This window comes from Ascaphus truei, chromosome 5 (assembly GCF_040206685.1).
Source record: "Ascaphus truei isolate aAscTru1 chromosome 5, aAscTru1.hap1, whole genome shotgun sequence".
NCBI classification, from domain to species: domain Eukaryota; kingdom Metazoa; phylum Chordata; class Amphibia; order Anura; family Ascaphidae; genus Ascaphus; species Ascaphus truei.
In genome coordinates this window covers 191,325,737-191,339,428 of record NC_134487.1, presented here as the reverse complement: position 1 = coordinate 191,339,428, position 13,692 = coordinate 191,325,737, and the positions used below count along the sequence as shown (strand labels likewise).

The following is a 13,692-nucleotide window of genomic DNA, read 5'->3' as shown; positions in this document are numbered from 1 at the left end:
ATAGCTAAACCACATGAAGAGTTTCAAAGCCTCTTATGAAACCTTTCTAGACCTCTTTCCCTCCACCCACACACTCCCTGACCTAAATCTTTACAGAATAGGACACAGCGTCTTAAATTTTGTCGAAACCCTCTGATAATGTGAGCAGGGGGTACCTAGCGAGTGGGCGACGGGCACGGTTCACGGCCTCCAGGTCAGCATAGCGCAGGTCCAGCTGGCACCCCACAAGAATGACGGGTGCACGGGGGCAGAAGTGCTTTATCTCTGGGTACCACATAGACTGAACATGCTGCAGGGAGTTGGGGATAGCGATAGAGAAGCAGAGGACCACCACATCTGACCTGGGGGAGAGAGGTAGGACGAAGAGAGAGATTGAGGAGGAGGAGGGGGGTAAAGAAGGGAGAGAGATTAGGGAAGAGTGGGTGTGCAGGAGAGGGAGAAATTGGAAGGGGGAGAGAATGAAAGTGAGAGAGAGAAAGGAAGAGAGACGGGTACAAAATGGAGGAGCAGGAGAGCACAGATACAGAAGGAAAAGATTGAGAGGGAGAGATGAGAGAAGAAAAAAGCAGAGTGAGAGATGGGTAGGGATAGAGGGTTGGAGAGAGTAACAAAAAAAGGGGAAGATTGAAAGGAGAGAGAGAGAGAGGGAGGGGGAGGGGGGAGAAAAATGAAACGGAGGTGGAGAAAAGTGGGAGAGAGACAAAGGGAAAGAGGAGAAAAAGAGAGTTTAGGGACAAAAGCTAATGTGCTTAGTGACACTGTCCCTTGCACGGTGAGAGCTGGCATCTGATTGGATGAGCTCTGCAGCCTCTGCAATCTCACCTTCCATAAGCAAAGCGACGATCCTTATGGTGGTCACCAAACGTGTCCCAGAGGCGTAGCGACACGCTGACATCATCAACTACATCACGGGAGCGCTCTAGAACCTGACACAGGGACTGACATCACTACCCAGAAGCCTGTGCTCCAAGCCAGAACAAAGCCATGTGTATACAGAGCAGTGTGTATCTGTATTATATGCTGAGCAGCGTGTATCAGTATTATACACAGAGCAGCGTGCGTATCTGTATTATACACAGAGCAGCGTGTGTATCTGTATTATACACAGTGCAGCGTGTGTATCTGTATTATACACAGAGCAGCGTGTGTATCTTTATTATACACAGAGCAGCGTGAATCTGTATTATACGCAGCGTAATGTGTGTATCTGTATTATACACAGAGCAGCGTGAATCTGTATTATACACAGTGTAATGTGCGTATCTGTATTATACACAGAGCAGCGTGTATCAGTATTATACACAGAGCAGCGTGAATCTGTATGATACGCAGTGTAATGTGTGTATCTGTATTATACAGAGCAGCGTGTATCTGTATTATACGCAGAGCAGTGTATGTATCTGTATTTACACAGAGCAGCGTATCTGTATTATACACAGAGCAGCATGTATTTGTATTATACATAGAGCAGTGTATGCATATATATTACACACAGAGCTGCATGTATCTGTATTATACGCAGAGCAGTGTGTGTGTCCGTATCATGTTGAGCAGCATGTGTATCTGTATTATACATAAAGCAGTGTATATCTGTATTATACGCAGAGCAGCGTGTATCTGTATTATACACAGAGCGTGTATCTATATTATATACAGAGCAGCGCATGTATCTATATTATACAAAGAGCAGCGTGTATCTGTATTATATACAGAACAGCATGTATCTGTATTATACACAGAGCAGCGTGTATCTGTATTATACACAGAGCAGCGTGTATCTGTATTATACACAGAGCAGCATGTATCTGTATTATACACAGAGCAGTGTATATCTGTATTATACACAGAGCAGCATGTATCTGTATTATACACAGAGCAGCGTGTATCTGTATTATATACAGAGCAGCGCGTATGTCTGCATTAGATGCAGAGCAGCGTGTGTATCTGTATTATACACTGAGCAGCGTGCGTATCTGTATTATACGCAGAGCAGTGTGTGTCTGTATTATACACAGTGTGTGTATCTATATTATACACAGAGCAGCGTGTATCTGTATTATACACAGAGCAGCGTGTATCTGTATTATACACAGAGCAACGTGTGTATCGGTATTATACACAGAGCGGCGTGTGTATCTGTATTATACACTGAGCAGCGTGTGTATCTGTATTATATACAGAGCAGCGTGTGTATCTGTATTATATACAGAGCAGCGTGTATCTGTATTAGACGCAGAGCAGCGTGTATCTGTATTATACGTGAGCAGCGTGTGTATCTGTATTATACACAGAGCAGTGTCTATCTGTATTATACACAGAGCAGCGTGTGTATCTGTATTATATACAGAGCAGCGTGTATCTGTATTAGACGCAGAGCAGCGTGTATCTGTATTATACGTGAGCAGCGTGTATCTGTATTATACACAGAGCAGTGTCTATCTGTATTATACTGAAACAGAGGATATTGCCGCTCACCAAATGTACACAAAATATATACGTATAGATAGGAGGTGCATACGGGAAATAACAACATATATCGAGGCAAGGAAGGGTTACAGAGAAAAACCCAAAAGAATTCCTATTTGCACTCACCTATACTATTAAATGGTAAGGAAAGATTCAATCCCTGGGTAAAAACCCATATACCAATGGTACCAATAGTATAGGTGAGTGCAAATAGGAATTCTTTTGGGTTTTTCTCTTTAACCCTTCCCTGCCTCAATCTATCTGTATTACACACAGAGCAGCGTGTGTATCTGTATTATACACAGAGCAGCGTGTGTATCTGTATTATACACTGAGCAGCGTGTATATCTGTATTATACACAGAGCAGTGTCTATCTGTATTACACAGAGCAGCGTGTGTATCTGTATTATACACAGAGCAGCGTGTGTTTCTGTATTATACACAGAGCAGCGTGTGTATCTGTATTATACACTGAGCAGCGTTGTGTATCTGTATTATATACAGAGCAGCGTGTGTATCTGTATTATATACAGAGCAGCGTGTGTATCTGTATTATATACAGAGCAGCATGTATCTGTATTAGACGCAGAGCAGCGTGTGTATCTGTATTATACGTGAGCAGCGAGTATCTGTACTATACACAGAGCAGCGAGTGTATCTGTATTATACACAGAGCAGCGAGTGTATCTGTATTATACACAGAGCAGCGTGTGTATCTGTATTATACACTGTGCAGCGTGTATCTGTATTATACACTGAGCAGCGTGTATCTGTATTATACACAGAGCAGCGTGTATCTGTATTATACACAGAGCAGCGTGTGTATCTGTATTATACACTGAGCAGCGTGTATCTGTATTATACACAGAGCAGCGTGTGTATCTGTATTATACATAGAGCAGCGTGTGTATCTGTATTATACACAGAGCAGCGTGTATCTGTATTATACACAGAGCAGCGTGAATCTGTATTATACACAGAGCAGCGTGTGTATCTGTATTATATACAGAGCAGCGTGTATCTGTATTATACACAGAGCAGCGTGTGTATTATACACAGAGCAGCGTGTGTATCTGTATAATACACAGAGCAGCGTGTATATCTGTATTATACACAGAGCATCGTGTGTATCTGTATTATACACAGAGCAGCGTGTATCTGTATTATACACAGAGCAGCGTGTATCTGTATTACACACAGAGCAGCGCGTGTATCTGTATTATACACAGAGCAGCGTGTGTATCTGTATTATACACAGAGCAGCGCGTGTATCTGTATTATACACAGAGCAGCGTGTGTATCTGTATTATACACAGAGCAGCGTGTGTATCTGTATTATACACAGAGCAGCGTGTGTATCTGTATTATACACAGAGCAGCGTGTATATCTGTATTATACACAGAGCAGCGTGTGTATCTGTATTATACATAGAGCAGCGTGTGTATCTGTATTATACGCTGAGCAGTATCTATCTGTATTATACGCTGAGCAGTGTGTATCTGTATTATACACAGAGCAGCGTGTGTATCTGTATTATACACAGAGCAGCATGTGTATCTGTATTACACACAGAGCAGCGTGTATCTGTATTATACACAGAGCAGCGCGTGTATCTGTATTATACACAGAGCAGTGTGTATCTGTATTATACACAGAGCAGCGTGTGTATCTGTATTATACACTGAGCAGCGTGTATCTGTATTATACACAGAGCAGCGTGTATCTGTATTATACACAGAGCGGCGTGTGTATCTGTATTATACACAGAGCAGCGTGTATCTGTATTACACACAGAGCGGCGTGTGTATCTGTATTATACACAGAGCAGCGTGTATCTGTATTATACACAGAGCAGCGTGTATCTGTATTATACACAGAGCAGCGTGTGTATCTGTATTATACACAGAGCAGCGTGTGTATCTGTATTATACACAGAGCAACGTGTGTATCTGTATTATACACAGAGCAGCGTGTGTATCTGTATTATACACAGAGCAGCGTGTGTATCTGTATTATACACAGAGCAGCGTGTGTATCTGTATTATACACAGAGCAGCGTGTGTATCTGTATTATACACAGAGCAGCGTGTATCTGTATTATACACAGTGCAGCGTGTATCTGTATTATACACAGAGCAGCGTGTGTATCTGTATTATATACAGAGCAGCGTGTATCTGTATTATACACAGAGCAGCGTGTGTATTATACACAGAGCAGCGTGTGTATCTGTATAATACACAGAGCAGCGTGTATATCTGTATTATACACAGAGCATCGTGTGTATCTGTATTATACACAGAGCAGCGTGTATCTGTATTATACACAGAGCAGTGTGTATCTGTATTATACACAGAGCAGCGTGTGTATCTGTATTATACACTGAGCAGCGTGTGTATCTGTATTATACACAGAGCAGCGTGTGTATCTGTATTATACACTGAGCAGCGTGTATCTGTATTATACACAGAGCAGCGTGTATCTGTATTATACACAGAGCAGCGTGTATCTGTATTATACACAGAGCAGCGTGTATCTGTATTATACACAGAGCAGCGTGTATCTGTATTATACACAGAGCAGCGTGTATCTGTATTATACACAGAGCAGCGTGTATCTGTATTATACACAGAGCAGCGTGTATCTGTATTATACACAGAGCGGCGTGTGTATCTGTATTATACACAGAGCAGCGTGTATCTGTATTACACACAGAGCGGCGTGTGTATCTGTATTATACACAGAGCAGCGTGTATCTGTATTATACACAGAGCAGCGTGTGTATCTGTATTATATACAGAGCAGCGTGTATCTGTATTATACACAGAGCAGCGTGTGTATTATACACAGAGCAGCGTGTGTATCTGTATAATACACAGAGCAGCGTGTATATCTGTATTATACACAGAGCATCGTGTGTATCTGTATTATACACAGAGCAGCGTGTATCTGTATTATACACAGAGCAGCGTGTATCTGTATTACACACAGAGCAGCGCGTGTATCTGTATTATACACAGAGCAGCGTGTATCTGTATTATACACAGAGCAGCGTGTATCTGTATTACACACAGAGCAGCGCGTGTATCTGTATTATACACAGAGCAGTGTGTATCTGTATTATACACAGAGCAGCGTGTGTATCTGTATTATACACTGAGCAGCGTGTATCTGTATTATACACAGAGCAGCGTGTATCTGTATTATACACAGAGCAGCGTGTGTATCTGTATTATACACTGAGCAGCGTGTATCTGTATTACACACAGAGCGGCGTGTGTATCTGTATTATACACAGAGCAGCGTGTATCTGTATTATACACAGAGCAGCGTGTATCTGTATTATACACAGAGCAGCGTGTGTATCTGTATTATACACAGAGCAGCGTGTGTATCTGTATTATACACAGAGCAACGTGTGTATCTGTATTATACACAGAGCAGCGTGTGTATCTGTATTATACACAGAGCAGCGTGTGTATCTGTATTATACACAGAGCAGCGTGTGTATCTGTATTATACACAGAGCAGCGTGTGTATCTGTATTATACACAGAGCAGCGTGTATCTGTATTATACACAGTGCAGCGTGTATCTGTATTATACACAGAGCAGCGTGTGTATCTGTATTATATACAGAGCAGCGTGTATCTGTATTATACACAGAGCAGCGTGTGTATTATACACAGAGCAGCGTGTGTATCTGTATAATACACAGAGCAGCGTGTATATCTGTATTATACACAGAGCATCGTGTGTATCTGTATTATACACAGAGCAGCGTGTATCTGTATTATACACAGAGCAGTGTGTATCTGTATTATACACAGAGCAGCGTGTGTATCTGTATTATACACTGAGCAGCGTGTGTATCTGTATTATACACAGAGCAGCGTGTGTATCTGTATTATACACTGAGCAGCGTGTATCTGTATTATACACAGAGCAGCGTGTATCTGTATTATACACAGAGCAGCGTGTATCTGTATTATACACAGAGCAGCGTGTATCTGTATTATACACAGAGCAGCGTGTATCTGTATTATACACAGAGCAGCGTGTATCTGTATTATACACAGAGCAGCGTGTATCTGTATTATACACAGAGCAGCGTGTATCTGTATTATACACAGAGCGGCGTGTGTATCTGTATTATACACAGAGCAGCGTGTATCTGTATTACACACAGAGCGGCGTGTGTATCTGTATTATACACAGAGCAGCGTGTATCTGTATTATACACAGAGCAGCGTGTGTATCTGTATTATATACAGAGCAGCGTGTATCTGTATTATACACAGAGCAGCGTGTGTATTATACACAGAGCAGCGTGTGTATCTGTATAATACACAGAGCAGCGTGTATATCTGTATTATACACAGAGCATCGTGTGTATATGTATTATACACAGAGCAGCGTGTATCTGTATTATACACAGAGCAGCGTGTATCTGTATTACACACAGAGCAGCGCGTGTACAGTATCTGTATTATACACAGAGCAGCGTGTGTATCTGTATTATACACAGAGCAGCGCGTGTATCTGTATTATACACAGAGCAGCGTGTGTATCTGTATTATACACAGAGCAGCGTGTGTATCTGTATTATACACAGAGCAGCGTGTGTATCTGTATTATACACAGAGCAGCGTGTATATCTGTATTATACACAGAGCAGCGTGTGTATCTGTATTATACATAGAGCAGCGTGTGTATCTGTATTATACGCTGAGCAGTATCTATCTGTATTATACGCTGAGCAGTGTGTATCTGTATTATACACAGAGCAGCGTGTATCTGTATTATACACAGAGCAGCGTGTATCTGTATTACACACAGAGCAGCGCGTGTATCTGTATTATACACAGAGCAGTGTGTATCTGTATTATACACAGAGCAGCGTGTGTATCTGTATTATACACTGAGCAGCGTGTATCTGTATTATACACAGAGCAGCGTGTATCTGTATTATACACAGAGCAGCGTGTGTATCTGTATTATACACTGAGCAGCGTGTATCTGTATTACACACAGAGCGGCGTGTGTATCTGTATTATACACAGAGCAGCGTGTATCTGTATTATACACAGAGCAGCGTGTATCTGTATTATACACAGAGCAGCGTGTGTATCTGTATTATACACAGAGCAGCGTGTGTATCTGTATTATACACAGAGCAACGTGTGTATCTGTATTATACACAGAGCAGCGTGTGTATCTGTATTATACACAGAGCAGCGTGTGTATCTGTATTATACACAGAGCAGCGTGTGTATCTGTATTATACACAGAGCAGCGTGTGTATCTGTATTATACACAGAGCAGCGTGTATCTGTATTATACACAGTGCAGCGTGTATCTGTATTATACACAGAGCAGCGTGTGTATCTGTATTATATACAGAGCAGCGTGTATCTGTATTATACACAGAGCAGCGTGTGTATTATACACAGAGCAGCGTGTGTATCTGTATAATACACAGAGCAGCGTGTATATCTGTATTATACACAGAGCATCGTGTGTATCTGTATTATACACAGAGCAGCGTGTATCTGTATTATACACAGAGCAGTGTGTATCTGTATTATACACAGAGCAGCGTGTGTATCTGTATTATACACTGAGCAGCGTGTGTATCTGTATTATACACAGAGCAGCGTGTGTATCTGTATTATACACTGAGCAGCGTGTATCTGTATTATACACAGAGCAGCGTGTATCTGTATTATACACAGAGCAGCGTGTATCTGTATTATACACAGAGCAGCGTGTATCTGTATTATACACAGAGCAGCGTGTATCTGTATTATACACAGAGCAGCGTGTATCTGTATTATACACAGAGCAGCGTGTATCTGTATTATACACAGAGCAGCGTGTATCTGTATTATACACAGAGCGGCGTGTGTATCTGTATTATACACAGAGCAGCGTGTATCTGTATTACACACAGAGCGGCGTGTGTATCTGTATTATACACAGAGCAGCGTGTATCTGTATTATACACAGAGCAGCGTGTGTATCTGTATTATATACAGAGCAGCGTGTATCTGTATTATACACAGAGCAGCGTGTGTATTATACACAGAGCAGCGTGTGTATCTGTATAATACACAGAGCAGCGTGTATATCTGTATTATACACAGAGCATCGTGTGTATCTGTATTATACACAGAGCAGCGTGTATCTGTATTATACACAGAGCAGCGTGTATCTGTATTACACACAGAGCAGCGCGTGTACAGTATCTGTATTATACACAGAGCAGCGTGTGTATCTGTATTATACACAGAGCAGCGCGTGTATCTGTATTATACACAGAGCAGCGTGTGTATCTGTATTATACACAGAGCAGCGTGTGTATCTGTATTATACACAGAGCAGCGTGTGTATCTGTATTATACACAGAGCAGCGTGTATATCTGTATTATACACAGAGCAGCGTGTGTATCTGTATTATACATAGAGCAGCGTGTGTATCTGTATTATACGCTGAGCAGTATCTATCTGTATTATACGCTGAGCAGTGTGTATCTGTATTATACACAGAGCAGCGTGTGTATCTGTATTATACACAGAGCAGCATGTGTATCTGTATTACACACAGAGCAGCGTGTATCTGTATTATACACAGAGCAGCGCGTGTATCTGTATTATACACAGAGCAGTGTGTATCTGTATTATACACAGAGCAGCGTGTGTATCTGTATTATACACTGAGCAGCGTGTATCTGTATTATACACAGAGCAGCGTGTATCTGTATTATACACAGAGCGGCGTGTGTATCTGTATTATACACAGAGCAGCGTGTATCTGTATTACACACAGAGCGGCGTGTGTATCTGTATTATACACAGAGCAGCGTGTATCTGTATTATACACAGAGCAGCGTGTATCTGTATTATACACAGAGCAGCGTGTGTATCTGTATTATACACAGAGCAGCGTGTGTATCTGTATTATACACAGAGCAACGTGTGTATCTGTATTATACACAGAGCAGCGTGTGTATCTGTATTATACACAGAGCAGCGTGTGTATCTGTATTATACACAGAGCAGCGTGTGTATCTGTATTATACACAGAGCAGCGTGTGTATCTGTATTATACACAGAGCAGCGTGTATCTGTATTATACACAGAGCAGCGTGTATCTGTATTATACACAGAGCAGCGTGTGTATCTGTATTATATACAGAGCAGCGTGTATCTGTATTATACACAGAGCAGCGTGTGTATTATACACAGAGCAGCGTGTGTATCTGTATAATACACAGAGCAGCGTGTATATCTGTATTATACACAGAGCATCGTGTGTATCTGTATTATACACAGAGCAGCGTGTATCTGTATTATACACAGAGCAGTGTGTATCTGTATTATACACAGAGCAGCGTGTGTATCTGTATTATACACTGAGCAGCGTGTGTATCTGTATTATACACAGAGCAGCGTGTATATCTGTATTATACACAGAGCAGCGTGTCTATCTGTATTATACACAGAGCAGCGTGTGTATCTGTATTATACACAGAGCAGCGTGTGTATCTGTATTATACACTGAGCAGCGTGTATCTGTATTATACACAGAGCAGCGTGTATCTGTATTATACACAGAGCAGCGTGTATCTGTATTATACACAGAGCAACGTGTATCTGTATTATACACAGAGCAGCGTGTATCTGTATTATACACAGAGCAGCGTGTATCTGTATTATACACAGAGCAGCGTGTATCTGTATTATACACAGAGCAGCGTGTATCTGTATTATACACAGAGCGGCGTGTGTATCTGTATTATACACAGAGCAGCGTGTATCTGTATTACACACAGAGCGGCGTGTGTATCTGTATTATACACAGAGCAGTGTCTATCTGTATTATACACAGAGCAGTGTGTATCTGTATTATACACAGAGCAGCGTGTGTATCTGTATTATACACAGAGCAACGTGTGTATCTGTATTATACACAGAGCAACGTGTGTATCTGTATTATACACAGAGCAGCGTGTATCTGTATTATACACAGAGCAGCGTGTGTATCTGTATTACACACAGAGCAGCGTGTGTATCTGTATTATACACAGAGCAGCGTGTGTATCTGTATTATACACAGAGCAGTGTCTATCTGTATTATACACACAGCAGTGTCTATCTGTATTATACACAGAGCAGCGTGTGTATCTGTATTATACACAGAGCAGCGTGTGTATCTGTATTATACACAGAGCAGCGTGTCTATCTGTATTATACACAGAGCAGCGTGTATCTGTATTATACACAGAGCAGCGTGTGTATCTGTATTATACACAGAGCAGCGTGTGTATCTGTATTATACACAGAGCAGCGTGTATCTGTATTATACACAGAGCAGCGTGTATCTGTATTATACACAGAGCAGCGTGTGTTTCTGTATTATACACAGAGCAGCGTGTGTTTCTGTATTATACACAGAGCAGCGTGTGTATCTGTATTATACACAGAGCAGCGTGTGTATCTGTATTATACGCAGAGCAGCGTGTGTATCTGTATTATACACAGAGCAGCGTGTGTATCTGTATTATACACAGAGCAGCGTGTGTATCTGTATTATACACAGAGCAGCGTGTGTATCTGTATTATACGCAGAGCAGCGTGTGTATCTGTATTATACACAGAGCAGCGTGTGTATCTGTATTATACGCTGAGCAGCGTGTGTATCTGTATTACACACAGAGCAGCGTGTATCTGTATTATACACAGAGCAGCGTGTATCTGTATTATACACAGAGCAGCGTGTGTATCTGTATTATACACAGAGCAGCGTGTGTATCTGTATTATACACAGAGCAGCGTGTGTATCTGTATTATACACAGAGCATCGTGTGTATCTGTATTATACACAGAGCAGCGTGTATCTGTATTACACACAGAGCAGCGTGTATCTGTATTATACACAGAGCAGCGTGTGTATCTGTATTATACACAGAGCAGCGTGTATCTGTATTATACACAGAGCAGCGTGTATCTGTATTATACACAGAGCAGCGTGTATCTGTATTATACACAGAGCAGCGTGTATCTGTATTATACACAGAGCAGTGTCTATCTGTATTATACACAGAGCAGCGTGTATCTGTATTACACACAGAGCAGCGTGTGTATCTGTATTATACACAGAGCAGCGTGTGTATCTGTATTATACACAGAGCAGCGTGTATCTGTATTACACACAGAGCAGCGTGTGTATCTGTATTATACACAGAGCAGCGTGTGTATCTGTATTATACACAGAGCAGCGTGTATCTGTATTACACACAGAGCAGCGTGTATCTGTATTACACACAGAGCAGCGTGTGTATCTGTATTACACACAGAGCAGCGTGTGTATCTGTATTACACACAGAGCAGCGTGTGTATCTGTATTATACACAGAGCAGCGTGTGTATCTGTATTATACGCAGAGCAGCGTGTGTATCTGTATTATACACAGAGCAGCGTGTGTATCTGTATAATACACAGAGCAGCGTGTGTATCTGTATTATACACAGAGCAGCGTGTATCTGTATTACACACAGAGCAGCGTGTATCTGTATTATACACAGAGCAGCGTGTGTATCTGTATTATACACAGAGCAGCGTGTGTATCTGTATTATACACAGAGCAGCGTGTGTATCTGTATTATACACAGAGCAGCGTGTGTATCTGTATTATACACAGAGCAGCGTGTGTATCTGTATTATACACAGAGCAGCGTGTGTATCTGTATTATACACAGAGCAGCGTGTATCTGTATTATACACAGAGCAGCGTGTATCTGTATTATACACAGAGCAGCGTGTATCTGTATTATACACAGAGCAGCGTGTGTATCTGTATTATACACAGAGCAGCGTGTGTATCTGTATTATACACAGAGCAGCGTGTGTATCTGTATTACACACAGAGCAGCGTGTATCTGTATTACACACAGGGCAGCGTGTATCTGTATTATACACAGAGCAGCGTGTGTATCTGTATTATACACAGAGCAGCGTGTGTATCTGTATTATACACAGAGCAGCGTGTATCTGTATTATACACAGAGCAGCGTGTGTATCTGTATTATACACAGAGCAGCGTGTATCTGTATTATACACAGAGTAGTGTGTATCTGTATTATACACTGAGCAGCGTGTGTATCTGTATTATACACAGAGCAGCGTGTCTATCTGTATTATACACAGAGCAGCGTGTATCTGTATTATACACAGAGCAGCGTGTGTATCTGTATTATACACAGAGCAGCGTGTGTATCTGTATTATACACAGAGCAGCGTGTATCTGTATTATACACAGAGCAGCGTGTGTATCTGTATTATACACAGAGCAGCGTGTGTATCTGTATTATACACAGAGCAGCGTGTGTATCTGTATTATACACAGAGCAGCGTGTGTATCTGTATTATACACAGAGCAGCGTGTGTATCTGTATTATACACAGAGCAGCGTGTGTATCTGTATTATACACAGAGCAGCGTGTGTATCTGTATTATACACAGAGCAGCTTGTGTATCTGTATTACACACAGAGCAGCGTGTATCTGTATTATACACAGAGTAGTGTGTATCTGTATTATACACTGAGCAGCGTGTGTATCTGTATTATACACAGAGCAGCGTGTCTATCTGTATTATACACAGAGCAGCGTGTATCTGTATTATACACAGAGCAGCGTGTGTATCTGTATTATACACAGAGCAGCGTGTGTATCTGTATTATACACAGAGCAGCGTGTATCTGTATTATACACAGAGCAGCGTGTGTATCTGTATTATACACAGAGCAGCGTGTGTATCTGTATTATACACAGAGCAGCGTGTGTATCTGTATTATACACAGAGCAGCGTGTTTATCTGTATTATACACAGAGCAGCGTGTGTATCTGTATTATACACAGAGCAGTGTGTATCTGTATTATACACAGAGCAGCGTGTGTATCTGTATTACACAGAGCAGCGTGTGTATCTGTATTATACATAGAGCAGCGTGTATCTGTATTATACACAGAGCAGCGTGTATCTGTATTATACACAGAGCAGCGTGTGTATCTGTATTATACACAGAGCAACGTGTGTATCTGTATTATACACGAGCAGCGTGTGTTTCTGTATTATACACAGAGCAGTGTGTATCTGTATTACACACAGAGCAGCGTGTGTATCTGTATTATACACAGAGCAGTGTCTATCTGTATTATACACA

The 13,692-nt window shown here is 41.5% G+C and overlaps 2 protein-coding genes across 9 annotated transcripts in view; one reads left to right on the top strand and one right to left on the bottom strand.

Moving 5' to 3' along the window:
- Positions 1 to 13,692, top strand: part of LOC142495691 (ankyrin-1-like) — a 538,760-nt gene that overhangs the window by 229,182 nt on the left and 295,886 nt on the right. The window lies entirely within an intron of this gene.
- Positions 1 to 13,692, bottom strand: part of RHOBTB2 (Rho related BTB domain containing 2) — a 76,856-nt gene that overhangs the window by 10,296 nt on the left and 52,868 nt on the right. For 6 of the 7 annotated variants that reach the window (XM_075601478.1, XM_075601477.1, XM_075601483.1 and 3 more), the window contains 2 exons: positions 823 to 926; positions 156 to 341 (listed from right to left, as the gene is read on the bottom strand). In XM_075601478.1, coding sequence (XP_075457593.1) covers positions 156 to 341; positions 823 to 926 — 290 coding nt within the window. The remainder of the gene's footprint in view (positions 1 to 155; positions 342 to 822; positions 927 to 13,692) is intronic. The other variant, XM_075601484.1, reaches the window with a different exon arrangement.